The 27,772-nt window shown below is 44.1% G+C and overlaps 1 protein-coding gene across 1 annotated transcript in view; it reads left to right on the forward strand.

Annotated features, from left to right (window-relative positions):
• Window positions 1-13,744: 13,744 nt before the first annotated feature.
• Actr10 (actin related protein 10) overlaps window positions 13,745-27,772 on the forward strand; it is a 32,162-nt gene continuing 18,134 nt past the window's right edge. The window contains exons 1-6 of the mRNA XM_028858493.2: window positions 13,745-14,001; window positions 17,319-17,391; window positions 18,634-18,716; window positions 19,784-19,892; window positions 23,797-23,904; window positions 25,520-25,587. Of these exons, the coding sequence (XP_028714326.1) occupies window positions 13,925-14,001; window positions 17,319-17,391; window positions 18,634-18,716; window positions 19,784-19,892; window positions 23,797-23,904; window positions 25,520-25,587 (518 nt within the window). The 5' untranslated portion in view covers window positions 13,745-13,924. The remainder of the gene's footprint in view (window positions 14,002-17,318; window positions 17,392-18,633; window positions 18,717-19,783; window positions 19,893-23,796; window positions 23,905-25,519; window positions 25,588-27,772) is intronic.

Here is a 27,772-nt window from a genome sequence, read left to right on the forward strand (position 1 = left end):
CACACCACCATCACCCCATTTGCAGTGACGTCCTAAAGACCTAGTTAGTGGTGAGCCTGGCATAGGAAGGGACCCAATTAATACTGAGCTTAGCCACAAGTGGAAGTTCCAGAGCCACGTGTCAGGAAGCCAGGTGAGTAGGGTCTCCCCTTGGAACACTTCCTCTGATCCATCTCTCGCGGTCTTAGCTCGTGACTCTGCTCTGACCGTTCTCTCCTGCCCACCCGTCCTAACCTTAGCTTCTCTTGTGTCCCTACCCCGGAGAGGTTTCCAATAGCACCTGTCCTAAACTCCGATCCCGACTCACTAACCCATTGATTTGTTATTCTTTGATGGTCTCCTCTTCCGTCACAGCGTAGGCGCTGCGAAAGCTTGCTAATGGAAGTACTAATCCTAACTCCCAGAGGTGCAGCCCAGAGCGGTGACACACCCATCCATCCTTCTGACCCCTCTTGGAAACCGGCTGTACCAAGTGCACACATACCCCATCCAGCTTCCGGATCAGGTATGCAGAACAGCAGGCATGTGATGGATTTGGGCAAGTGAATACAGAACCGCTCACTTATAGAAGAAACCTTGTATTCATCCTAAGTTACATTTTATTTTTTACGGAGTGCGACTAATCTTAGGATGGATTTTGCCTACTTGATGTTAATGTTCCTCCAACTCCATCCGCGGAAGCTGCTGGTGTACCAGGGTGTTGTGGATTACGTTTTATCGCCTAAGGACAACAAGCAAGGATTATCCTGAACAGACAGCTTAGCTGCATCACAATGCAAGATGCTTTTGCTCGGCACTGGAGAAGACGAAAACACATCAAACAGGATGAAATAAAGAAACCAGCGCTCAGAAGAGACCAGAAGGAGCACAACACTACATGCACCCGGGGAGGGAGGACCGGCTCCCCTCGTCTTCACTCTGCACAGGACAGTGAGACTTCTCTTTCACCCAGCCAGGGCGTTATTGTGACCAAACACAATTGTGCGTCTTCAGATGTTCCAGTAACCTCACATCCTGTGGTTTACAGGCCCGGGGGGGACAGTGATTACTTCTTTGGCATGGCCCCGGGCAAAGGCTTGGAGACAGCCCTGGGTGGGTGAGCACACAGCACTAGCTGTTCAGGAATGATGAACAAAACCACAGGCAGAGATGGCATGGCATACAGATTTCTAGTTCCGGCCTGTGTTTCAGAACGGTGAGCAAGGCAAGAGATTGGCTTATAGAACACATCTCCCTCGCTTCCTTGATTGGCAGATGGGCGGCTCCCAAGCATAGCATGTGGGAAAGGAGAATGGTTTTCGGGAGCCTTAATCTGATGGCAGGCAGCTTCTGTTGTGTCTGCTCACGTCAGCTCCAAACGGGACAGGAATCCTGCCGTCACTACTGGGAGTTCAGCAAACCCAGGTCAATCTAGATGAACAGCGGGTGGGGGCCAGGCGAGCGGCTTCAGTTGGAGCTGGGCTTTCCTGGATCTTGCCTGTTCCTGACTGCACCCTGACCTTTGGTGGTCAAAGAGAGTGATTCACAAGAGCAACTCCCAGGGGGGGGGGGGAAATAAGTGATAGGCTTGGAAACCCCACCTGAGCTTCACAGAGGCTCTTGTCGATACCGGGGCGAGCTGAGGAGGCTCGATCAGTTTATGGATTCCTTGGTTCCCTGTTCACCTCCAGCTGGTGTGAAAGGTGTGCATTGGTAGCTTATTATCCACACCATGGCTTCTTTTCTTTTCAGTTTCCCTCACAAGTACTTACCTAGCTGGAACACCCAAAGCCACTTCTGAGGAAATGTCAGAGTTGGCTCTGCTATAGGGCTGGCCCCTTCCACTGGGTCCCCATGCGGCTCACTCACCATCCAGACCATACTTAACTTCCCAACTTGCGGTCACTCACGGAATGAGAAGGCTCTTCAGGGTTTCCTAAGCGACACACCTGGATCAGCTCTACCTCGTGCTAAAGCACACAGAGCCTTTATATCCCCAAAATCCATCTCGAGGGGCGACCATTGTTCTGTCTGGTGACTACTGGGCTGTGAAGTCAGAGAAGGTAAGAGCAGTGCCCTTGTGGTGAGCAGTTGTGAGCCGGGAGTCTGGAGGGCTAGATGGTGGTAGTGTGCAGTTCATTTAGCCGGTCACCTGGCACATAGCAGAAGGTCTCCTGTGAGGCCGGCGCCAGGCTGGATGCTAGAAGGACAAAGCAAACTAAGGTATGTGGATGACCACTACTCTAGTCATCTCTGGTCCTGTGAGAAACAGAGGGAAGACTCTGAACCCAAAGGCTGCCACCCATGGACTTCTCTGGTAGGTTTAAGGCTTTGATCTCCAAATGGATCCCCTACCCCAAGCAGTCTCATTTATAGAGTAAAAATTACTTGACCCTTGAAGCGCTTCTATGATGGTTTTTTTTTTTTTCTCCAAGACAGGGTTTCTCTGTGTAATGTCCTGGAACTTACTCTGTAGCCCAGGCTGGCCTCAAACTCTCAGAGATCCACCTGCCTCTGCCTCCTGAGTACTGGGATTAAAGGTGTGCACTACCACCGCCCGGTGAAGGGGTGGGGGTCTTTCATTATCCTCATTTTACAAAACAGAAACTGAGTCTCAAGGAAGATCAGATAATTTGCCCAAAGCCAAATAGGTCCCACGGCACCAGAGTCCAAGTCAGCCTTTCTTTGCTGTTCACACTGTTGTCCACCAGGTGACGGTCCTCTGAGCACGTCATCTCCAATCTTTTCCCCACGGCTTTGTTGCTTTGAGTCAACTTATCATGCTCTCACTAAGACTTTGTTCTTATTTTACGCATGGGTTTTTACTATGCAGATCTACCGCATTTGGGCAGTTGCCTTGGAGACCAGAAGAGTGTGTCACATCCCCTGGAGCTGAAGTCATAGATCACTGTGAACCGCCATGTGGGAAACGAACCAGGGTCTCGTGCAAGAGCAGCCAGTGCCCCTCACCACGCAATCATCTCTCCAGCCCTCACTCCCTCACCTTAGAGGTTATCTCTAACCACTCACTCAGCCTGACACTTTCCTCTACCCTCAGACGATATTGCATACACGCCTGCCAATCAAAATTCACCCATTGCCACCCCTTCTCTTCCTACCTCTTAGGACCATATCCCTTCTCTTTTCTTTTCCTTCCTTCCTTCCTTTCTCGCTTGCTTTCCCTCTTTCTCTCTTTTTTTTCTTTCTTTTTTTTCCCTCTATGTAGCCCTGGCTGTCCTGGAACTCACTCTATAGACCAGGCTGGCCTCAAACTCAGAGATCTGCCTGCCTCTGCCTCCAGGGCTCTAACATTAAATGTATTCGCCACCACCTCCCGGCTAGGACCATATCCTTTCAACCCATCCCCCTCTACTTACTCCCTCCTCTCAGTCCAGGAGTCTGACAAAAGCTTTCCTTTTCTAAACCAGCATACAAATGAAACACGAAAATATAAAAGACTCTTCTGCCCTCTGTCCAGTCCCATCCCTCTGCCCATCTTCCCCTTATCATATAGATCCAGAAGGTATCCACCCGACTGTCTCAACTCCATTTCTTGTTTACCTGCTACCCTCTGCCTCTGCATCCATCCAGGCCCATCACATCCACATTGCTGGTTTGAACTGCACCTACCTGGTTCTGTGCCCCCAAACAACTGACACTTAGTCACCTCACTCCAGTCCCCAGCCTTGCCCCGCTAGTCACCTCCACCTGACGTCTTCAGGGCACTCCAGATCAGCATCACAACATCCACTTCTAAACCAGCTCCTCCTGGGAGTCTCCCTATCAGCTGGTGAGGCCACTGTTTCTTTTTCCCTTTTCAGTGTTGGGGACTGAGGACAGAGCCACATGCCTGAGGGGCCACTACTGCTCTCCCTCTGAGCTTTGTCCCTTGCCCAGACGTCACACTTGGTTGCCATTTAGTAGACCCTCTTCTGTGGGTCTCCCAGATGTCCCTAGGTACATATTTTACCATCATCCTAGTTCTGGAACAAGAACCATTGTCTTGTTCCTAAATTACTGTCAAGTCATCCTGAGTACAGAAATACCCTTCTAAATCTGTCTCCCCACCCTAGAGGGATCTATGTATATTTTGAACTGCCTTCCCTGAAATCTCCAGGGGCTCCAGCGCTTTGGTGGGGTATACAAGGTGCTGTGTGATCTCTCAACTCTTTCTGGTATGAGTCTCTCCGTCACACTCTGTGGTCCTCTCCAACAGCACAGATGCTGCTGTGGTCCCCAGAGGTGCCTTGCAGTTTCCTACTTCAGTCAGGGTGTCCCTCTCCGAATATGTTTTTCTCACCCTAGTCCCATTCCTCAACCCATTCATTTGTTAGGAATCATTTCTAACCACCCGTTTCCGGGTGTGTTCTCTCCAACCACGTGTGCATGCATCTGTACCACATTTTGCAGTTTCTCAGGAAAGATGATGTCACCTTAACTTAAGCTCTAGGCTTCTGATTACCTCCTGCCACCCAAATGTTCTCTTGCTTGAAGAATGAGATTAGCAGCCACCCATTGCGGATGCTCTTGGTTTCCTAATCCACCTTCCGCAGACGAGAAAGAAGGACTTGGAAAGAAAATGAACAGCCCATCAGCAGAAGGCCTTGGCTCTGAGGCCTGGCAGAGTCACTTCTGCCTAGGCCTAGATGTGTCTGAGAAAGGACACTTTCTATCCCCAGGACTGGCAAGGCCACAGGTGATAGGTGGTGTATGTGTATGGACATGTTAAAGCAAAGAACACGGAGAGAAATGTAAACATATGCTTTTGATGCAGGGGAAGGAATAAGGAATATATTATAATCCTTATGATAGACAAGGAAGGGGTTTGTTTTGTTTTGTTTTGTTGAGACAGAGTCTTACTGTGTAACCCATAGTGACCTCAAAACCACAGTGATCCTCTGTGTGCTGGAATTACAGATGTGAGCCATCACATCTGGCAAGGAATTTGGTGATTTTAAAGCCTCATCAGGGCTCGGATGTTGCCTGATCAAGGGAAGAGAGCCTTCCTGTGGCCCCTGTTAGAGTTAGGAGATTTGCCTGTGTGGGAACAAAGACCTCAAGGTAGACAGGCAGGCTGTCTGTCTGTCTGTGCCTCTTTCAAGACATTCTACAAGGCCTGCGCACTCCATCTGCCTTCACCCTTGAGGTCTCATCCCAAGCAGAGCTTTCTTGGTGTTCTCTGGCATATCCTTACTATTTCAGGAGGGAGGGGGGCAATTTTTGAGAAATAAGTACTTTATCATCTGAGTTGAAAAATGCTGTTTTAGCTTCCAGTTTGGCCAACTTTGCATTTCTGAAAGACGAGAACCGAGCGCCATCTTGTGGTTGATAGCCTCCACTTCAATGGCTATTAACAATCTCCAGTCCAGCCCCAGGGCTACCCAGCACAGAGATCTGAAAGAAACCTGGTCCAGCACAAAGTGCACCAGTGTCTCACTAGGGGCTAAAACGGTCATTAATGTTAACAGCACTGAGGTGGGTCCAAAGGAGCTTTTCTTGGTCTCTTAACTAGTATGGTTTCATCAGTAGATACGGATTCGGATTTGAAGTAGTCTAATAAAAATAACATCCTTGCCCCGTGGCAGGAACACCAGACTGGAAGCCAAGATACCTGGTATTTAACTGCCCCTCTGCCACATGGTACACAGGAAGGCTAACATCAGAGGGTGACAGACAGGGGTCTCCATCTGGGTTCAGGGGTAAGTGCAAGTATGGCCAAAGGCTAAGAAACCCTTTGCTAAGTATTTCCCCTGCATCTTTCCTGTATATTATGTAATTATTAAAATGGGAGCCAGGCAGTGGTGGCACATGCCTTTAGTCCCAGCACTGGGGAGGCAGAGCCAGGAGGATCTTTGTGAGTTCAAGGCCAGCCTGGGCTACAGAGTGAGTTCCAAAAAAGGTGCAAAGCTACACAGAGAAACCCTGTCTCAAAAAACAAAAACAAAAACAAAAAATAAAATAAATACATAGATAGATAGATAGATAGATGATAGATAGATAGATAGATAGATAGATAGATAGATAGATAGATAGATGATTGATAGATAGATAAAATAAAATGGGATCTACTAGACTGACTTAGAGGATGTGGTCCAGGTAGTCCAACAATGGCTGTCTCACGTCAGAAAGGCCGAGAATCCAATAGTTGTTTAGATTATGAGGCTGGATGTCTCAGCAGTCCTTATCTGAGGCTGGAGTCTGGAAGATTCGTGAAGAGTTGCGGTTCTTCAGTCTACATTGGAATCCTGGTGAAGCTGGGTTTAATACCAGCCACGGCAGCAGGATAGACACTTGCCAGCAAGAATGAAGGCCAGCAGGCAAAAAACAAAGTCTCCTCCTTCCATGTCTTTCTATCTAGGATGCCACCAGAAGGTGTGGCCTAGACTTAAGGTAGATCTTCCTGTATCAAATAATCTGATTAAGAGCATCTCTCACAAGAGTACCTAGCACCTTCGGCTTTAGTTGGTCACAGGTGTAGTCAAGTCGGCAACAAGATTAGCCATCACACGTGGCAAAATTAAAAGAGGCTGCCCAAGGTAGCAAGTGATGAGGCAGGACCTGACCCTTGGCCTGACTCTAAAATATATGGTCTTTATTTTTCAAAACTTACTTTGTTTTTATAATTTTTATCATGGTGAATATGGGGGTGGGGATCCACACATAAGCCACGTGGTTTAAATGTTTGCATCCCTTGGTGGTAGGCGAGCCCAGACCCCAGGAGTACTCAGCAATGAACAGGCATTCACATGGCTGCCTGCTCATTCTGTGAGTTCTCCCTTGTTTCCATATGAGTTTTGGGCTTCAAAAAAAAACATACCCTTTGATTTCTGAAGGTAAAGGTTGAACACACAGAGGGAGAACACAAGCATTTTGCTGAGGAAATAAGAGGAAAACTAAATCTGTTACAGAAGAGACAAGATGCTGTGTCCTCCATGGATGCAGACAGCGCTGTGCTCAGAGCTTAAAGCACCTTGTGAGGTACGTGTTTTCTTGCCCTCTTTTGACCCCCAAGGGAGCGCCACGTAAAGAGCTCAAGAATATGCGACCAAGCTTCTGGTCACATAGATACACCTCTAACACAAGCCTTTCCCTTAAGCAATGTCATGGAAGCATCCTTGACATGCAACAGGTTGCACATATTTCAAGTACAAAACTGAATGAGTTTTGATTGTATAAACCTCCATCCGAAACCATCACCACAATCAAGATGATGAACACATCTATCATCCTATCCATTTCCTAATGCTCCTTTGAGATGTCCATACTGCTCTTCCCAGCCGCCCACTGATCTGCTTTCAGCACCGGCTTCATTTTATACAGTTATGTGAATAGAAGCATACAGCAGATTCTCAGTTCTGACTGGCTTCCTTCCTTCTAATTATTTTGATATTCACATTGCAGTGTGTGTGAGTGCCGTCCTCTTCGTTATCAAGGAACATTTCTTTCTGTGCATACACCACCATTTCTTGATGATGGACATTTGGGTTTCAGTGAGCCCTCCACCCACTCTAATCTCAAATTCAATGTGTACACACTGAGCATGTGCAGGTATTTCCCTTCTCCATTGGCAACACAGCTTAGCAGCTATCTACCCAGCATTCCCATTGGATTAGGTTGAGTGATGCTTTAAATCACACAGCTGGATGCACATTGACGGCATGATTGTATGATAGTTGGTGTCTGCAGGAGATCTTGGAGCCCTGGAGCCAATCCCTTGAGGATGCCAAAGGATAGCTACATTTTTATTTGGGAGCTTTTATGAATGACACTTCTGAGAACATTGATGTAAAAGTCTCTGTGATGGATCTAAATGTTGCTTCTTTGTGGTAAAGGCTTGTTCTTTTTCTTTTCAAATTTATTTACTTTTATTTTATGTGCATTGCTTTGCCTGCATGTAAATCTGTGTGAGGGTGTCAGATCTTGGAGTTACAGACAGTTGTTAGCTGCCATTTGGGAGCTGGGATTTGAACCCTGGTCATTTGGGAAAGCAGTCAGTGCCCTTAACGGCTAAGCCATCTTTCCAGCCCCTCTTATGTCTTTTAAAAAAAAATTACTGGGGACTGGAGAGACGGCAGCACTGGCTGCTCTTCCAGAGGTCCTGAGTTCAATTCCCAGCAAACACAAAGTGGCTCACAACTATCCATAATGAGATCTGATGCCCTTTTTTGGCATAAAGGCATACATGCAGGTACAGCACTCATACATAAAATAAATAAATCAATCTAAAAAACATATATATATAATTATTTTGTGTATATGGATGTTTTGTCCACATGTGTACCTGTGCACCATGTGTGTGCGGTACCCTGGAGGTCAGAAGAGGGGGTCAGGTCTCCTGGGACTTGGGTTACAGAGGCTGTGATCCTCTGTATAGGTGCTGAGGAAGAGCAGCCAGGACTCCTGACCACTGAGCCATCTCTCTGGCCTCCATGTAACTCCTTTAATGATGTCTACTCAGATTTTCTTTAATGATGTCTACTCAAATGTCACTCTCATTTTAAGACTCGAGCGGTTCCTTAGTTCACTGCTGGGATCTCGAAAGTTCTGCAGAAATCCATGTGCTAAACAAGATGTGGTCCCCAGGTGGCGCTATATCGGATGGTGGTGTGTTGAGGTCTGTTATGAGGACCTTAGATGGTTAGCGGGGTACTCTTGAAGGATTCATGGGACCCTGCTTCCTTTCTCTTCCCATTTTCTGACTAGGAGGTAAGGGCTCTGCTTTGCCATAACACCAATATGATGCTCTGCTTCCCACAGGCCCAAGCAAGAGGGCCAGTCAGTCGTGGCCCAGAACTTGCCGAACTGATCTGAAGAAATGGTTCCTCTGTGTTAAGTTAAAGAGCCCAGCCCTTTCACAATAGCTGCAGAAAGTTAACACACTGACTTTTATGAGGGCTTTTTTTTTTTTTCTGTTTTTAGGAATTCTTTTTTTCATATTGGATGCTTTATCGCATACGTGGCTTTCCAAATACTTCCTGTCACTCTTTCCAATCAATGCATTTTCATTTCCTTAGTGCCTTCGGATGGGTCTTTTACATTTTAATTAAATACTATTTATAGTATCATCTCTAAGAGACCTTCACAAAGCCCAAAGCCACAGACGATTTTCTCTGTGTTTTTGAGGTTTTGTGGTTTGGATTTTGTTTTTAGGCCTACAATTCATTCTTATTATTTTTTATGAAATACAGTCCTTGTTTCTTTATTTGCAAATGAGCATCTAATTTTTCCAGTGCTATTTATTTAAAACCACCCTTTCTCCATGGGATTTCTCCTGCACCTTTGTTGCCCAGGTGTATGCACTGATGTCTCTGTCGTCTTCTGTTCCACGTGTTTATTATTTTTGTGTTACCATCCTCCTTACTACAGCTTTGTAAGCTGGGGTGGTTTGAATAGGAATGGCCCCCATGGACTCGCGTTTGAATGCTTGGTCACAGGAAATGGTCCTATTGGGAGGTGTGGTCTTGTAGGACTAGATTTGGCCTTGTTGAAGGAAGAAGTGTGTCACTGGGGGGTGGGCTTTGAGGTCTCAGAAACTCAAGCCAGGCCCAGTGTGTCTCAACCTCTTCTTGCTTCCTTCAGATCAAGATGCAGAACTCTCAGCTCCTTCTCCAGCACCATGTCTGCCTGTATGCCGCCAGGCTTCCCACTATGACTTAACTGAAAGCCAGCCCCAATTAAATGTTTCCTTTTTATGAGTTGCCGTGGTCATGGTGTCTCTTCACAGCAATAGAAACCCTAACTAAGAAGTCTTGACATCAGGCACCTCTTTCATTCTTCTTCTTCTTCTCCTTCTCCTTCTTCTTCTAACTTGCATTTTGCTATTTATTCTCTCTCTCTCTCTCTCTCTCTCTCTCTCTCTCTCTCACACACACACACACACACACACACACACACACACACACACACACACACAAGGAAGACTGAATGTGTGGTCCAGGCCAGACCAACAGAGGAGAAACAAGGAAGATTGAATGTGTGGTCCAGGCTAGACCAACAGGGAGAAACAAGGAAGACTGAATGTGTGGTCCAAGCCAGACCAGCAGGGAGGAACAAGGAAGACTGAGTGTGTGTGTGTGTGTGTGTGTGTGTGTGTGTGTGTGTGTGCTCTCAAGAGTGCCAAAACAGGTTGTCAGGTTAACAATGCCCTGCTCTGCCATTCTTTACTTTTATTTCTTTGAGACAGGGTTTCTCACTGAACCTGGAGCTAGGCTGTGGCCAGCAAACCACACCCATCCTCAGGTCTCTGCATCCCACACACACACCATAGCCCCAGTGCTGATTACAGGTGGATGTATAGCCAAACCAACTTTTTTTAAAGCATGGGTGCAGGGATCCCAACTCAGGTCCTTATGTTCAGCAAACACTCTTAAGCACTGAGCCATCTCTCCAGCCCCAAGGCAGGACATTTTAAGTCTAGCTCCTGTTGCTCTAATTTAACTAAATGGCACACTAGTATACACGGCCTCAGAGTCCCAAACCTCAACTTCTTCCCATTAGAAGTCTGATGTGAGTGCAACTCGGTCCAACCTCACCTCTAAAATTATCACCACCAGGGACTGGAGAGATGGCTTAGATGATTAAGAGTACTGGCTGTTCTTCCTAGAGGACCTGGGTTCGATTCCCAGCACCCACATGGCAGCTCACACCTATCTGTAGCTCTAGTTCCAGGGGGTCTGGCACCCTCTCACAGACAGACACACATGCAGGCAAAACACCAATGTACATAAAATACAAATAAATCATTAAAAGAAAAAAATTTTTTAAATTATCACCATCACTGCCTTCAACAGAGGTAAATTTCTTATCCCCAAACCTGATAAGACTAGGTTCTGCAGATCAATGGGAGAATTCTCAATCTGACTCTCACAGATCAAGTCTATCACTTTTGTTATTATTTTTTTTTTGTAAAAAAAAAATTGAGAAAAAGAAACCCTGTTCTTCTGGCAAATGTCCTCATCTGAGGGAGACAGATGGTGTGCTATAACTCTAAACTGAGTAGTTCTCTAAGACAAGGCTACAACCTTTGGGGACCCAAAGAATGTCTGCTCCTGATAAATCCCAAGAGAAAGGGGACTCCAGACAGAGCTGGAGACACTGAGTGGCTCTAAGTAGCAATGCTTACAGCTACATACACTTAGCTTGACTTTATTAGTTTTCTGGGAAATGAACCTGTTGGGGGAGTTAACTGAATGCCTTGCCTTCCACACAATAAAAAAAAAAAAAATAGAAATGAGATCATTTGTGATAGTGAATGTAGCTGGTGCAATCGCTCTCCTTTTTTTTTCCCCAAGAGCCCTTTAATTAAAATTTACTTTACCAGCAGAATTAACTTGATAAATTCATGTAACCAACAGATTCCAATTTACACACTCCAGAAAGTGGCACTTTTGTATCCCAGGGAATCTGTGTGTAATGTCTTGGAAAGAAATAAGACCTAATGGCCGGAAGCCCGCAGAGGGGTGGTGCGATGGTTCTTCCTGACCAGTTTGGGCACGTAGGGTGAACAGTCACATTTTCAGTGTTTGGGTTCAGCTTCATCATGTGATTGCCCTTCCTGATGTGAGTGTGAGGACCAGACTGCCTCTGGCTCTGCCCGCCTCCACTTGAGAGCTGAGGACTTGGAATAGCTTGTGGCCCCAGTTGCTGGCTGCAGTGACGATGGGCAGCCCCATGCTGGGAACCACTCCAAAAATTAATGTCCACGTCATCCCGGTAGCCTGTGATCACTAGAATGTACAGTGCTGACCTAGCTGTCCAGCTCTCTTAGAAATGACTTCATTACATAGTTGTAACAGTTGTTAGACCTAGGAGGAAAGAAGGCCAGACCAGCAGAGGAGGAATAAGGAAGACTGAATGTGTGGTCCAGGCTAGACCAGCAGGGAGAAACAAGGAAGACTGAATGTGTGGTCCAGGCTAGACCAACAGAGGAGAAACAAGGAAGACTGAATGTGTGGTCCAGGCTAGACCAACAGAGGAGAAACAAGGAAGACTGAATGTGTGGTCCAGGCTAGACCAACAGAAGAGAAACAAGGAAGACTGAATGTGTGGTCCAGGCCAGACCAGCAGAGAAGAAACAAGGAAGACTGAATATGTGATCCAGGCTAGACCAACAGAGGAGAAACAAGGAAGACTGAATGTGTGGTCCAAGCCAGACCAGCAGGGAGAAACAAGGAAGACTGAATGTGTGGTCCAGGCTAGACCAACAGAGAGAAACAAGGAAGACTGAATGTGTGGTCCAGTCCAGACCAGCAGGGAGGAACAAGGAAGACTGAATATGTGGCCCAGGCTAGACTAGCAGAAGAGAAACAAGGAAGACTGAATGTGTGGTTCAACTCATGAGAGCAGCTCCAGCAACTCTCCTTAGTTCTCTCGATTCTGCAGAAATCATAACAAACCCCAGGGCATCACTAAAGCACCTGGAGCATGTAGTTTGCTCAAAGTAGGAAGAGGCTTTCCAAAGGAAAAGGGACCTATGCCCAGGTCTGCCTGCCTCTGCCTCCTGAGTGCTGGGATTAAAGGCCTGCACCACCACACCAGGCTTTTCCACTCATCTTGAAATTCCCCTCCCCATCACAAATTCCTATTTCATGCAATTACTTCCAAAAATTTACTTTCAGGAGGATCACTGATCAGCATGCAGGTAAATGTGTTTACTAGCAGTACAATTTCCAAAGTTGAGCATTGTGCAGACTTAACAGAAAAGACCTTGTCCCTGCTCAATTTAGAGGCATAGGCATGTACAGCAGGTTATGAAAGATATTCTGGGGGTTATCAGGACATTCCTTTTCCTACAGTCATAGAGATAACACCCAACCTAGCATACCAACATTAGTAGTTGGTAGACTAGGCTTCATCTTAACCATAATTTCATTTGAACTTAATTACAACTGCAAAGACCCTGGTTATAGTAAAATCTCATTCTGAGGTTCTTGGTAGACAAAAATTTGGTAGGTCTACCATTCCACCCAGTCCAGCAGCTCTAAGGTCTCCTGTGGGACCTCTCTCCTCTGTGCCCTGTCCGACAATTTCTTCAATACTACACCAAGTTAAGCTATAATTCTAAAGAAAATATTTTCATAGTAAGCTGTGAAGCATGTAAACAGTCCACTGTCAGAGTGTCAATTGTACTTTACCACAAAAAGATTTTTGCATCTCTCCTCAGCTTACACAAAATTCTGGAGAAAAAAGTACCCTCTCGTTCAGCACTGTTTCCACTAATCCAGACGAAGGCTCCATGGATTCAGATGCTACTTTAACAGATAGGAATTGACATTTTTAGAAGACTCAGTGCCAAAGAAAACATCACGTGTACTTATGTTAGAAGATTTTTGTCTGGGCGCCGGTGCACACGCGTGTCTCTGCGTGTGGAGGCCACAGGCAGACCTAAGCGTCGTTTTCAATGGCTTATTTTTGAGATAGGATCTGTCACTCAGCCTGGAGCTCCCCATGCACCGAGGCTAGCCGGCCAGTGAACTTTGGGGGATCCGCCTGTCTCCACCTCCCCAAGGCAGGTTTTCAATTCATTCCGCTGCGGGAACAGTGAAAGTCAGTCTCTCCTGAGCAGACTCTATCTTGCGTGTTTACTGCGGCGATTAAACGTCAGGACAGACGTTCAACACAGACAGAACTGCGGAATGAGCCAGGGTGTTTGAGTTCCCGCCTCCACCCCCAGGGGTGGGAAAGAGCCTCCCGCGCAGGCGCCCCAGGCCGCTGGGCGGAAGGACCCGAAAGGCTCCGCCCCCTAAGGTGTCCGGGCGCCTGACCGCCTGGGCCTTCCGCGCGCTCCCCGGACCCCCAAACGAGAGCGTCTGCGAGGAAGGCTACGGCGTCAGGCTTCTCCTTGGCCAGCTCGGGTCCTCAGCCACGCGAGGACCCCGCCCCGCCCCCGCGCCGAGGCTAACTCTCGCCCCGGCGGACTGCCTGACGTCTGCACGGTCTCTCCGCGATGCCGCTCTACGAGGGCCTGGGGAGCGGCGGCGAGAAGACGGCGGTCGTGATCGACCTGGGAGAAGCCTTCACCAAGTGAGTGGCCGTGGGGTGGCTGCGGGGCCCCAGGGGAGGGCGGGTGGCCGCGGCCCGGCAGCCGGGGGTAGGCCGGCTGGGCTGGGCAGCCGGGACCTTCCCCCGGCGTGCCCGCCGCCCGCCGCCCTCGTTGCCTCGAGGCGAAGCTCGGTCCTCAGTGACGGGGTGTCGTCTAAGAGGACTCTCGGGCCGATCCGGTGGGCCGAGAGGCCCGGGAAGCTTTGGGAGCCGCCCTCGCCCACCCCGCCTAAGATGATCAGGGGCCATCGCTGCAGGGTTTGACAGCGATGCCCCCGGAGTCTGCTTTCTACCTCTGGCTGGGTCAGATGGGAAAGCCGAGATCGAGCTGTAAGGCTTGTGGACTCTTTCCGTCATAAAACATGTATGGAGTGGGGAGCCCTGTTGGTTCCTACCCCAAGAGTGTAGGAAACCCTGCTCCTAGGAAGACCAGGCGCATGAAGACGTGAAACCGTATAGGTAAGACTGGACATCGTGTTGGTCACCTAACCTAAACTCTTAGACCACAGTTTGCACTTAAAAAAAAAAAATTTTGTAAACACTGGAGTAGTGGTCCTCAAAGATGCAGAGATCTCTTTCAAGGGCACAGGTGAAAGACACAGATACACAAACCTTAGAACTTTTGGACAGTGTCGGGGTTGATGGAAAGTTTTGAGGCCTTTGGACCGTCCATTTCGGAGGCCCTGTATTGGACTCAAGAGAAAACACAGAATTATATCACATATATGCACATACAAGGTGATGTTATATTTGAAATGCATATTCGGCTCAAGAGAAAACTGACAGAATTACATCATACGCACACACATATATGTATATATGAGGTGAATTTATTTATGAATAGAGATGCTTGAAATATTTCTTTACACATCTGTAAGCACTGTCTCACCTGAGTAAATATCAAGTAACTACTGAGTAAATAGCCACAGGAACATACTTAAAAATTGCCCCTTAGGAGTTACAGATTTGGGTTATACATGGTTCTTGATTATTCTCTCATTCTCTACTTGGCCCTCTCATATTTATGTTTTATTTTATTTTATTTTTTTAAACAATGTGGTAAGTACTTAGAGATTACTACCTGGAAATAATTATTTTGGCTATACATTGGAAAAATAAATTATTATGTAGGAATATAATTAAACACATCATTTAAGAATGATGTCAAGGAGAGCTTAAACCACCCCAGTACATGTGTCTTGAGGACTTTGAGGAGCAATGTGGAGATAAGAATGGAGAAAGGGGCTGGAGAGATGGCTCAGAGGTTAAGAGCACTGACTGCCCTTCCAGAGGTCCTGAGTTCAATTCCCAGCAACCACATGGTGGCTCACAACCATCTGTAATGAGATCTGGCGCCCTCTTCTGGCCTGCAGTCATACATGCTGTATACATAATAAATAAATAAATCTAAAAAAAAAAAAAAAAGAATGGAGAAAGAAGCTGGAGAGAGAAGCTCCATGGCATGGTGGTGCGTGCCTTTAGAGGCAGGCGGATCTCTGTGAGTAGTTGGATGACAGCCAGGGGTTTAAAAAAAAAAAAAGGAATGGAGAGAGAGAGATACCTGGGCACAGGAGAACAGTATAAAAAAGTACCCTGGAGAACAAAAGGTGTAATTTAACGGTAAATTTGCATTATAATCATTTTTACAATTTTTTAAACAAAATTTGTTTTACTAACACAAAAGAGATATGGCACTGGCTACTGATTTTTCTTTTTTGGAATGTCTGATGTAGCCCAGGTTGGCCCCAAACTCATGATCCTACTCTCTCTGCCCTCCTGAGTGCTGTTATTGCATATATGCCCAGTATGCTTGGCTTAAATACTAATTTTTAAAAGGATAGAATATATAGTTTTAAAAAATTAACACCTGGGCCAGGGCTGGAGAGATAGCTCAGCAGTTAAGAGCACTGGCTGCTCTTCCAGAGGATCAGGGTTCAATTCCCAGCAACCACATGGCAGCTTACAGTTGTCTGTAACTCCAGTTCTAAGGACCTGACACCCTCACACAGACATACATGCAGGCAAAACACCAATGAATATAAAATAAAAATAAATAACAATACCTGGGCCAATGAGATGACTCACCCAGTAAAGGTTCTTGCTGCCAAGTCTGAAAACCTGAGTTCAGTCTCAGGACCCAGAGTGGAGGGAGAGAACCAACTCCCACAAGCTGTCTTCTCACCTCCTGTGTCCACTCTATCACGGCCACACACATCCACACAGTAAACAAATATTAATAAAATCATAGCAATGCTATTGTGAGTGTAAGCGTGTTTGCTCTCACAGCGTATGAAGTTATTGTAACTGTAGATTCACATAGTTGAAGAAATAGCCTTGGGGCTGGAGAACTGGCTCAGGGGGGGAGAGCACTTGCTACTCCTGCAGAGGACCTGGGTTCAGGTCCCAGCACCCACAGAGTGCCTCACAACCATCCTTTACTCAAGTTCCAGGGAAGCTAAGGACCTTTTCTGACCTCAGTGGGCACCAGGCATGCATATAGTGCACATACATACACACAGGCAAAACACTCATACACATAAAATAATATATATATATATATATATATTAAAAAACAGTCTTGAGAAGTAGCATGCTAGCAGTTACTTTATTAGCAATAGTGCTTTAGTATTTATCAATGTTGAAGCTAATAACAGAATTATAAAATTTTTGATACTGTGTATGTGAATCAGTCATGTGTCATATAGTGAATGACATTTCAGTCAATGAAAGACCACATACATGATGTCATGGTTTTTCATTAACATGTGGGTTGTCATTGACCAGAGTTTCTTTATTCTGAATGATTGTAGTTCCCGTTATTCCATGTTTTCATACATTTAGCTGTACAAATACTTACTCAAAGTATTAGAGTTAGAGTTGCCTGTAGTATTTAGCATAATAACATGTTATAAAAGTGTGTAGTCTAACAACAGTCACACACAGCTGTGTTTTTAGGTTTATGTAAGTACACTCTTACAATGCTACAGAGTAACTAAATCACCTACCAATGCCCTTCTCATATCCTCTCACATTTGAAGGAAGTCACATGGTGTATATGCAGGGTTGTAAAAATAAATGAGACACTGGCTTATTTCGGTGTAACAGATTTGATATACTTTGCTTCTTCCTTTAGCGTGTTATGAAATTATCAATAGGTGTTAATATCTTTTTAGATTTTTGTCCTTTGACCCTTTAAGTGCAGCAGAAGTATCTCCAGATGTTTTGTGGCCATTGTTTCTCTGGCAGATATTTAGAAAGAATGTTATAAGTCGAGTGTTTAATTTTCCATTTCTTTGCAGGTGTGGATTTGCGGGAGAAACTGGCCCACGATGTATAATTCCTAGTGTGATAAAGAGAGCTGGCATGTCTAAGGTATTTTTTTATAAACAAATCAGAAAACTGGGGTGGCAGGATGGCTCAGTGGATAAAGGTGCTTGTAGAGCAAGCCTGGCAGTTGAGGTCAACCCCGAACCCGTGTGAAGGAGGAAACAGAGAACCAGTTCCACAAAGTTGCCCTCTGACCTCCACACAAGAGCTGTGACACTCACACTCATACATCGTGCATGCACGCCCCTGCACGCATGCGCAACCCACCCCACACTAGTATTAATAAGATGTGCAAATTAGAAAAATAAGGTAAAATTAATATAGTTTCAGGAGAATTTCTTGTGAGTTTTTTGTGTGTATGTTTTGGCTAGCTGTCTCTGCCTCCTGAGTGCTGGGATTAAAGAGTCATCACCATCACTGCCGGTTGAGTGTTTTGTTTTTGTTTTTTAAATCAACTTTACTGAGGTCTCTCTAATTTTATATGACGTGAATTTAGTCATCATGAGCAACAGCCATATAATCCAGGGAATGAACCAGGTCTAGAATATTTGAGGAGGCCTTTGCTGCTTTTTGTTTTTAAGATTTTTTATTTTATGTGTATGTGTGTTTTGCTGCACACATTCAAGTCCACTTCATACGTGCAGTGCTCCTAGAGGCAGAGAGGGCGTCAGATCCCCTGGCACTGCCATTATGGTTGTGAGCTAATTATGTGCTTGCTAGGAACCAAACCTGGGTCGTCTGCAGGAGCAACCAGTGCTTGTAACTGCTCAGCCCTCTCTTCAGCCTTTTCATGCTTCAGTTTTTATCATCAGTCATGCCCAGATGTTTTTTTAAAAAAGCTTATAAACACAGCACCTTGTATTTACTTATAGATGTATGTTCCTATTTCTTACAATTCAAATTGCCATTTTTTTAGCCATTGCCAGTTATTTGGAATTCCTAACATTTTTTGGGGGGAGATTTGTTTTGTTTTGGGGTTTTTTGTTTTTGAGATAAACTTTTATGTATCTTAGGTTGGCATTAAACTCTGATGACCTTAAATTGGGATCCTCATGCCGGTTTATAGGCATGTGCCACCACAGCGAGTTTTATGTATTTATGCCATGTTTGGGCTCTATATATGCCATGTAGGTCTGCTAACTGAGCTACAGGTGTAGCCCAAAGTTAATTGTTCTTGATTGCTATATCATTAATATAAATGCATTTGTTATGAGGAAATATATTAGTTTTTAAAAAGCACAAAAAGATTGTTTATTAATAAAAGAAATCATTGTAATTTTTTTACAGCCAATCAAAGTTGTTCAGTATAATATCAATACAGAAGAATTGTACTCCTACTTAAAGGAATTCATCCACATATTGTATTTCAGGTAAGTTGAAACTTTACTTCAGGGTTGTTTTTCCTAACATCAGCAGTTAGGTAGATTGTTTTTTTTCCTCTAATGCCAGTTGAAGGGATGCTTGGTTATAGTGCATCTGATGCAAAAAAGAAAGTTGGATTCCATTGCCAATTTTGTTTATCTTCAGCCTTTTGAAATTTGTAAAATTGTTTTTAAAAGTTTATGTGTGTACATGTGCATGTCTCTAGGCACTTGGTTGTCAAGGCATGTGCATGGAGTCAGTTGTCTCCTCCCACGTGGGTCCCGTGGGTCAAACTCGGGCATGTCAGCAGGTGCCTTCACCCACGGAGCCATCCCGCGATCCCTCTCTTCAGCTTTTGGAAAAACATACCTGAAGATTAGAAATTCAAAACCATAAGAAAACATTGAAGGCAACTCAAGTGTCCAGTAGTAAAATTGATTGTTAGGTAAATAATGAATATCCATATGATGAAAAGATGCAGTCTCTATTAGGGCTGAGATTCTTTGCTTAGTGGTAGAGCACTTGCTTATTAGCATGCTCAAAGTTCTACATTCTGTCCTGGTCACCGGGTGGGGGGGGAGGGGTTCGGTATGGAATATCTGTATGGAGTGATTCAGAAGAGTAAGGTGTATTGAAAAGTGAAAAAACACTTCAAAGAACAACTGTGGATTGTGTATTTCTTCATAAATGTTCATACTCCTCTGTAAGAGTGAGAAAACAATACGAAGCATTTCTTGTGCTTTCTGGACAATACATTTATTAGGCTCTTGTGGTTTTCAAGTTAATGTCTGTAGCAACTGGAGTTTTGCGAGCCTCTACTACTTTTGGCAAATCTAACCAGAAAATACCTGTCTCATGGCTACGGTGGTAATGATAATGCTGTAGTTCCTGCTGCAGTGCTTGGCCTACTCTAAGAACTCAGAACATCATCTTCCTGGAGTAATAAAATGAGGATGTCTTTTTGTCATAAAGCATCTTAAGATATGGTAGTCCAGTTTATTCTTAAATTGCATTACTTATCAAAAAAAGTACAGATCTGTATTTCCTTTTAAAAACAAAACTATCATTTTTTCAGGCATCTGTTGGTGAATCCCAGAGACCGCCGGGTTGTGGTTATTGAGTCGGTATTATGTCCTTCCCACTTCAGAGAGACACTTACTCGTGTTCTTTTCAAATATTTTGAGGTACCTATTTTTATTTTTAATGTGTATGCCTGTGTACATGTTTGTGTACACATGTGTATGTGAGTATCTGTAGAGGCCAGAGGTCCAGTGTTTTCCTTAATCATTTATCCATCTTATTTTTTCATTTATTTTTGACAGTTTTGAGGTCTTATGAAGCCCAAATTGACCTCAGACTTGCTGTATAGCTGAGGATGACCTTGAACTTTTGTCCTCCTGCCTTGACCAAGCCTCCATCATCTGCATTGCTTTCAATGTCTTCTAAGAGCCTTCAGAAAACCCATTTGAGCTCTAAACACTCAGTGGCTTTTCTAGCTCCAAGTTCCAAAGTCCTTCCAGTTCATCACAGCAATACCCTACAAGCCTGCTACCAACTTCTGTCTTAGTGTCAGTTTCTGTTGCTGTGATGAAACACCATGAAGAAGAGCAACTTTGGGGAGGAAAGGCTTTATTTTGTTTACACTTCTAGGTTACAGTTCCTCTCTGAGGGAAGTCACAGTAGGAACATGGAGGCGGAGCTTATTCAGAAGCCATGGAAGGATGCTGCTTACCAGCTTGCTCTCATGGCTTGCTCAGCCTACTTATAGAACCCAGGACTTATAGTCCACAGTGGGCTGAATCTGTCCATGTTAGTTTTCAAAACAAGATCTCTCATGGATTCAGTTAGCCTGGCTGGCCATGAAGTCCCTGCTGTCTCCTCTCACTGGCATTACAGGAGTGTGCCACTGTACCCAGCTTTATTTATATGGCTCCTAGGGTGATCTGAGCTCAAGCACTTTCCTGAGGAGACATCTCCCAACTCTTTGAGATACTTATTTATTTATTTATTTATTTATTTATTTATTTGATTTTTTTGAGACATGGTTTCTCTTTGTAGTTTTGGTGCCTGTCCCAGATCTCACTCTGTAGACCAGGCTGGCCTCAAACTCACAGAGATCCGCCTGGCTCTGCCTCCCGAGTGCTGGGATTAAAGACATGCGCCACCACCACCCGTCCAAGATACCTATTTTTAAATGAAATTTATAAATTGTTTTTAAGTAGAAAGAAGGCTGAAGGATAGCTCAGTGGTAGGGCATTTGCCTGGCATGTACACTGTTCATAAAATAACTCTCACATATTACATTTTAAGGAAATGTTTAAACCAAGTCCGAATTTTATCTCATAAAATGGGAGGTCCCGGGAAGGGGAATACCTCTTACTTTTAGTAACATTGCTTGTAATCTTCATTTTAGAAGAACAGGAACCAGTGATGCTTGCCTGAAATCCCAGTATTTGGGAGGTGGAGGCAGAAGAGTAAAGGGCACCTCTGTACATAGTGAATTGGAGGCCAGCCTAGGCTACTTGAGACCCTGTCTGAGAAAAAAAAAGAAAATGTTAATTCCATATAAACATTTTTATATGTTTTACCAAAGTCAAAATATACTTAATACTAAAAACACCCTGGCAAGGTGACTGGTGTCAGTCATTTTGTAAGACAAGTCTGAAGAAACAAGTCCTCTAGCACTGCCCTTCCCGATGCCATGACTCAAATTCACTGCAGTGGAAGACAGCAGAGTAGGAAGGCAGGTCAGCTCTTAGCTGAGGGAAGAAGTCTGCGTGTGTGTATACTGAAGGATTTCAGTGGCTTTACATTGGTATCCTTTTTTTTTTTTTTTTTTTTTTTAAGATTTATTTATTCATTATGTATACAGCATGCATGCCTGCAGGCCAGAAGAGGACACCAGATCTCATTACAGATGGTTGTGAGCCACCATGTGGTTGCTGGGAATTGAACTCAGGACCTCTGGAAGAACAGCCAGTGCTTTTAACCTCTGAGCCATCTCTCCAGCCCCTACATTGGTATCCTTATCTTATATGACTAGAATACCTTCTCTATGTAAGTAATAATAATCTGGGGACTGGAGAAATGGCTCAATGGTTAAGAGCATTGACTGCCCTTCCAAGGACCCAGGTTCAATTACCAGCACCCACATGGCAGCTCAAATTGTCTGTAACTCCAGTTCAAAGAGATCTGGCACCCTCACACAGACATGCATGCAGGTAAAACACCAATGCACATAATTTTTTTAAATGAAAACAATAATACAACTATTATTAAATACAAGTTTTTTTATTTTTTAAAGATTTATTTATTATGTGTAGTTTTCTGTCTGCACATATCTCTACAGGCCAGAAGAGGGCACCATATCTCATTACAGATGGTTGTGAGCCACCATGTGGTTGCTGGGAATGAACTCAGGACCTTTGGAAGAACAAGCAGTGCTCTTAACCTCTGAGCTATCTCTCCAGCCCCAAATACAAGTCTTTATAAGTGTTAGCCGGGCGGTGGTGGCGCACGCCTTTAATCCCAACACGTGAGTTCTAGGCCAGCCTGGTCTCCAAAGTGAGTTCCAGGAAAGGCGCAAAGCTACACAGAGAAACGCTGTCTTGGGGAAAAAAAAAAGTGTTAAGGATTGTAGTTTATAGTTTTGCTTTTCAATTTATACTGCTATGTTATGGGATGGTGGGATTTAAAAAAAATTTTTTTGAGACAGCGTTTTTCTGTGGCCTTTGCTATCCTGGAACTTGCTCTGTAGACCAGGCTGGCCTGGAACTCACAGAGATCTGCCTGCCTCTGCCTCCCAAGTGCTGGAATTCAAGGCATATGCCACCACAACTGGGCTGGTTTTAAATTTCTTCTAAGTTTTTATTATTATTGTGTATATGCACGCGATGATGGATGGCCATGCCACAGTTTCAGTGTGGAGAACAACTTTGGAGTCAGTTCTACTTTTATGTGGGTTCCAGGGGTCAAACTCGGGTCTCTGGGCTTGTGCTCCAAGTGATTGTACCTGCTGAACCATTTTGTCAGCCCCTGTTGTTTTAAAAATATAGTTCATAGTGCAAACTTTGCAAATAATGATAATCATTTGTCTAGCAGGGCGTGGTAGCATATTCCTATAATCTCAACACATGGGAGGTTGATGTAGGATCAGCAATTAAGGTTATCCTCAACCACATAGCAAGTTCAAGACCCTGTGAGGACTGTTGATGCATTGCAGTGGGTAGAGGTACCTGCCCTTAAGCCTGGCAACCTGAGGAGTTTATTCAGTCCCCAGGACCTATATGGTAGAGGGAGAGAATTAATTTCCACAAGTTATCCTCTGACTTCCACGTTTGCTACATGCCTGTGCATGCGTGTTCTCTCTCTCTCTCAGTTTTAAAAGGGAAAAAAAAGACAGCCTGAGCTACATGAGACTCTTGTCTTAAATAGATTAGAATTGTTTCCTAAAGCTGAGCATAAGAGTGCACACCTTTAATCCCAGCACTCGGGAGGCAGAGCCAGGCCGATCTCTGTGAGTTCGAGGCCAGCTTGGTCTACAGAGTGAGATCCAGGACAGGCACCAAAACTACACAGAGAAACCCTGTCTTGAGGAAAAAGGAAAAAAAAAGATTTAAAAAAAAAAAAAAAAAAAAAAAAAAGAGTGCATGCCTGTGACCCCATCCCTTGAGAGTGAGCAGGAGGTCACTGCAGTTCACCCACAGTCTGGCTGTCTCACCCTGCTCCCCAAAGGGAAGGAAAAAGGGAGGGGGGGCAGGGAGTAGAGAGAGGTGGGGAATTCTTTCCAGTATTTTCATCTGGATGGCAGAGGCACCAATTTTTTTAGTATCATCTTCCCCTGACTACATTTTTCTAGGCTTTTGTCTCTTTCAAAATTCAACTTCAAAAAAGGTAGTGTTGATAAAAATACTTCAGAATTGTCATTTGGAATGAAATTACCTCTGTTGATTGCGATATACTTTGATTATTGAGTAAATTCATCTAAATCAATGCATTGTACCTATGAATTTTTCCAGTATATTTCAAACGAATCAGACGTCTTTAAACACTGAACTCAGCCCTGGTCTCTGCTGCTTTGTTTTCCAGGTTCCGTCTGTCTTACTTGCTCCAAGTCATCTAATGGCTCTCCTGACCCTGGGGATTAATTCTGCCATGGTCCTGGATTGTGGCTATAGAGAAAGCCTGGTGCTGCCTGTATCTTTTCATCAATGAGCTCACGTTGGGGGGGTTTCCACTCATTTTAACTAAAGTAATTGGGGTTATAAGAATGATTTTTGTTATTGAAGTATTTCTGTTTACTGTGTGCAATGCAAGTTATCATGTGATAAAGTTCATAGACTTATAAAACTTCAACTTCTTGTAGAAGTGATCATTATGATTCAGTCTTAGTTTATGCTCCAGGAGCAGATCTAGTCAATATTATATATGGTTTTCAAGATGCATTATCAGCTAATGAGGATAATTAAATTCTAAGTAAGGAAGTCATACAAAGAATAATTGGGCAAACTAAAATGAGAAAGTTAAACTAAGAAAAAAAATTTAAATGGTAGAATGAAATTGGCCTTCATTATAGAAAAAAAAATGCATTTTTTTCCTATCTGTGGACATTGGGTTAATGAGCTAGGGCAGGAAAGGACAAATCTAGGCTGTGCTTCTTCCTTACAGGGCACCACTCAAGTAGCTTACACTCTTGGCCTCAGTTTCCATATCTATAAAATAGTGATGATATCCCATCTCATGGAAATGCTGTGTGTCTTTTAATGTAGGACCTGACATGTAGTTTATATTATCCAATAAGAGACAGCTAATAATTCGAGCTGTCACAGAGTATTACTACTGGTTTTATAAATAGGTATATTCCTTTCAATATAAACACTTAAAATATAGATGGACACTTTATAGTATAGTCACAGTGAATGTTGCGGTGTTGAAAATGTAGTTAAAGTACATGAACATAAGGCTAGCAGTTTTGAGACCTAGATTTATATGAGAAGAAATGTTTACTGGAGGGAAATAAGAACTAAGTTAAGCAGTAGCTTTTCAAATATGAAGTACTTTGTGTTTAGTTCTCAAAACAATCGTGCCCCATAAGTACTATTCTTTTCATATACGTAAGAAAATTGAAAGTTAGGGTGAGTTTCTATAAGCATTTGGCTAGGCTATACACCTGTGTTTGTGTCCAGAACTGACACACTCATCATATTCTTTTTCCTTCTATAAGTATTGCACTTACCGAATGTTAACCAAAGCAGTGTGTGAAGTGAGGCAATAGATGCATGGTTTGCTCTTGTGCGCTGTCCTTGCAGCTCAGCCAGTGGAAATACAGGGTGGGCCACATGTGGAATTTAAAAATGCCTATGAAATCCTTATAAATTAAAGCAGCAAAGTTAATAACATACTTTATTAAAAATATTATTTCTCTGTGTAATCAATATAAAAATTAGGATATAATCCAAGTATTTTTTCCCTTATTAAACTTGTGAATTTGCCTTGGGCTCTTAAAGACGTCAGAGCTCTGAACAGCTGAATTTTAAGCACTCAACAGGCCTATATTGCTAGTGGCTTCCTTGTTGGGTGCCTCTGCCTAATTAATGAATGGTGATAGATAGGTGCCTGCCTGTGCACACTGAAGTCTGTTTTCTTTGGTGAACACTATGTAAAAGACTTGCTCCTAACTTTTCTGTAACTTTGAAAATAAGAAGTAATAACTTACCACCAAGGTTGATTAGAACAGTATGGTAGAGGGTGGTGTAAATACCAAGGAAACATTGTATCTCCTAAGATGGTGATGGCCTTGACTATGCTCTAGATATATGAAGGCATCCCAGTGCTGAACTGCTGGGGAGCGCTCCCCTTAGGAGGAAAAGCTCTTCACAAGTAAGTTTCTTGGATGGTTTCTCACCAGTGCCACAAAAGCCAGTGTTTAGAATCTGATTTTTAATTTATTCTGTTCTCTTTTAGATTTGAATGCATCATCAGATTTTTTTTTTTGAGATTTATATAATTATAACATTTCACCCTTCTCTTTTCTCCCTCCAGTCCCTCCCATCTACTTTCCCCTCCTTCAGATTCATGGCCTCTTTTTTCACTATTATTATTACATATGGGGTGTGTGTGTGTGTGTGTGTGTGTGTGTGTGTGTACATATGTACGTATATATTCCTAAATATAACCTGTTGAGTCCTTATACTGTTATCTACCTGTATGTATGTTTTCAGGGCTGTCCATTTGGCATTGGACAACAACTGGTGTGCTCTTCTCTGGGAAAGACCACCTCTCCAGCTCCCAGCTTTCCTTGGTTGCCTGTAGTTCTTTGTGTAGGGTTGTGGCCTTGTCCACTTCGGCATGCCCAGTGATACTATCTTTATTCAGCTCACATTTGGGCAGTCCTTTTGCTCAGACTATGGGTGAACTTCTGGTATTACTGAGACACAGTCTCCCAGCAAGTCCCTGGTCCTCTTTATCTTTACAGTCCCTCTGCCCCTCTCCTGCAGTGTTCCCTGAGCCCAGGTGCAGGAGTGTTTTGTAGGTGTGACCACTGGGACTGGACGCCACAACTCTACATTTTGATTGGTTGTGGTTTTTCTGTAGTGGTCTCTGTGTCTTGCAAAGAGAAGTTTCCTTGATGAGGGGTGAGGACTACAATTCTATCTGAAGATTCAAAGTCAGGAGCCTCCTATGAGAGAGAACGTTACATTGTTTTTCTGGTTCTGGGTTACCTCACTCAATATGATCTTTTCTAGTTCCATCCATTTACCTGCAAAGTTTATGATTTCATTTTTCTTTACAGCTGAACAGTATTCAGTGTATTTTCTTTACGTCTACACTTTATCTAGTATACATTACCACATTTTCATTATCCATTTGTTGGTTAAAGTATATTTCCCTTGTTTCCATTCTCTCCACTCCCACTCCTACCCCACCCCCCCGAGACAGGGTTTCTCTGTGTAACAGTCCTGACTGTCCTAGATCTCACTCTGTAGACCAGGCTGACCTCGAACTCATAGAGATCCGCCTGCCTCTGCCTCCTGAGTGTGCCACCAGGCCTGGTTTATTTCCATTTCCTGGCTATTGTGAATAGAGCCACAGTGAATGAACATGGCTGAGCAAGTATCTGTGGGCCAGGAAGTGGTATAGCTGGGTCGTATGGTAGATTTATTTTTAGCTTTTTAAGAATTCTGCACACTGATTTCTAGAATGGCTCCTCCACTTTGCAGTCCCAGCAACAGGGAAAGAGGACTCCCTTCTCTCTGCATCCCGACCCACATTCCATGGCAGTTCTTTTGTTGATGTTGGCCATTGTGTCTGGAGTCAGACACAATCTCCTCAGAGTTGTTTGGATTTGCATTTCCTGATTGCTAGGGATGAGGAACAGTTCCTGAAATATTTCTCAGTCATTATTTTCCTTCTTTTGAGAACTCACTGGTCAGGTCCCAGGCCCATTATTTGAATGAGCCATTCAAATGCCTAAATAGTTTTTTTGTATGTTCTGGGTGTTGCTCCCCTGTAAGATATATGTATAGGTGGCAAAGATTCTGTGTGCTCCCTCTTCACCTGGTTGATTCTTTTGCTGTGCAGAAGATTTCTTTTTAAATAAAGTCCTATTTGTCGTCTGTTGGCCTTAATTCTTAGGCAAATAGAATCCTGTTCAGGAAGTCCTTTCCTGCACCTCTATTCTGTAGGACACTGCCTGTGTTTTCTCACAGCAGTTTCAGGGTTTGAGGTTTCACGGTTAGGTAGTTTTTTTTGGCCAGGTGGTAGCAGTGGCTCTAATTTCATTCTTCTGCATGTGGACATCCAGTTTTCCCAACACCATTTGTTGAAGATGCTTTTTCCCTCCAGTGTGTTTTTGGTATCTTTGTTAAGGATGAAGTGGCTGGAGTTATGTGTGCTCATGTTGGACTTGAGTTTAGCTCCATTGGTCTAGATGCCTGTTTTTGTGTCAATGCCGTATTGTTTTTATTACAGTGGTTCTGCAATCTATCTTAAGATATTGAATTGTAGCCTGGTGTGGTGGTACAGGCCTTTAATCCCAGCACTTGGAAGACAGTGGCAGGTGGAT

Source organism: Peromyscus leucopus, chromosome 14 (genome assembly GCF_004664715.2).
Source record: "Peromyscus leucopus breed LL Stock chromosome 14, UCI_PerLeu_2.1, whole genome shotgun sequence".
In the NCBI taxonomy this organism is placed as follows: Eukaryota; Metazoa; Chordata; class Mammalia; order Rodentia; family Cricetidae; genus Peromyscus; species Peromyscus leucopus.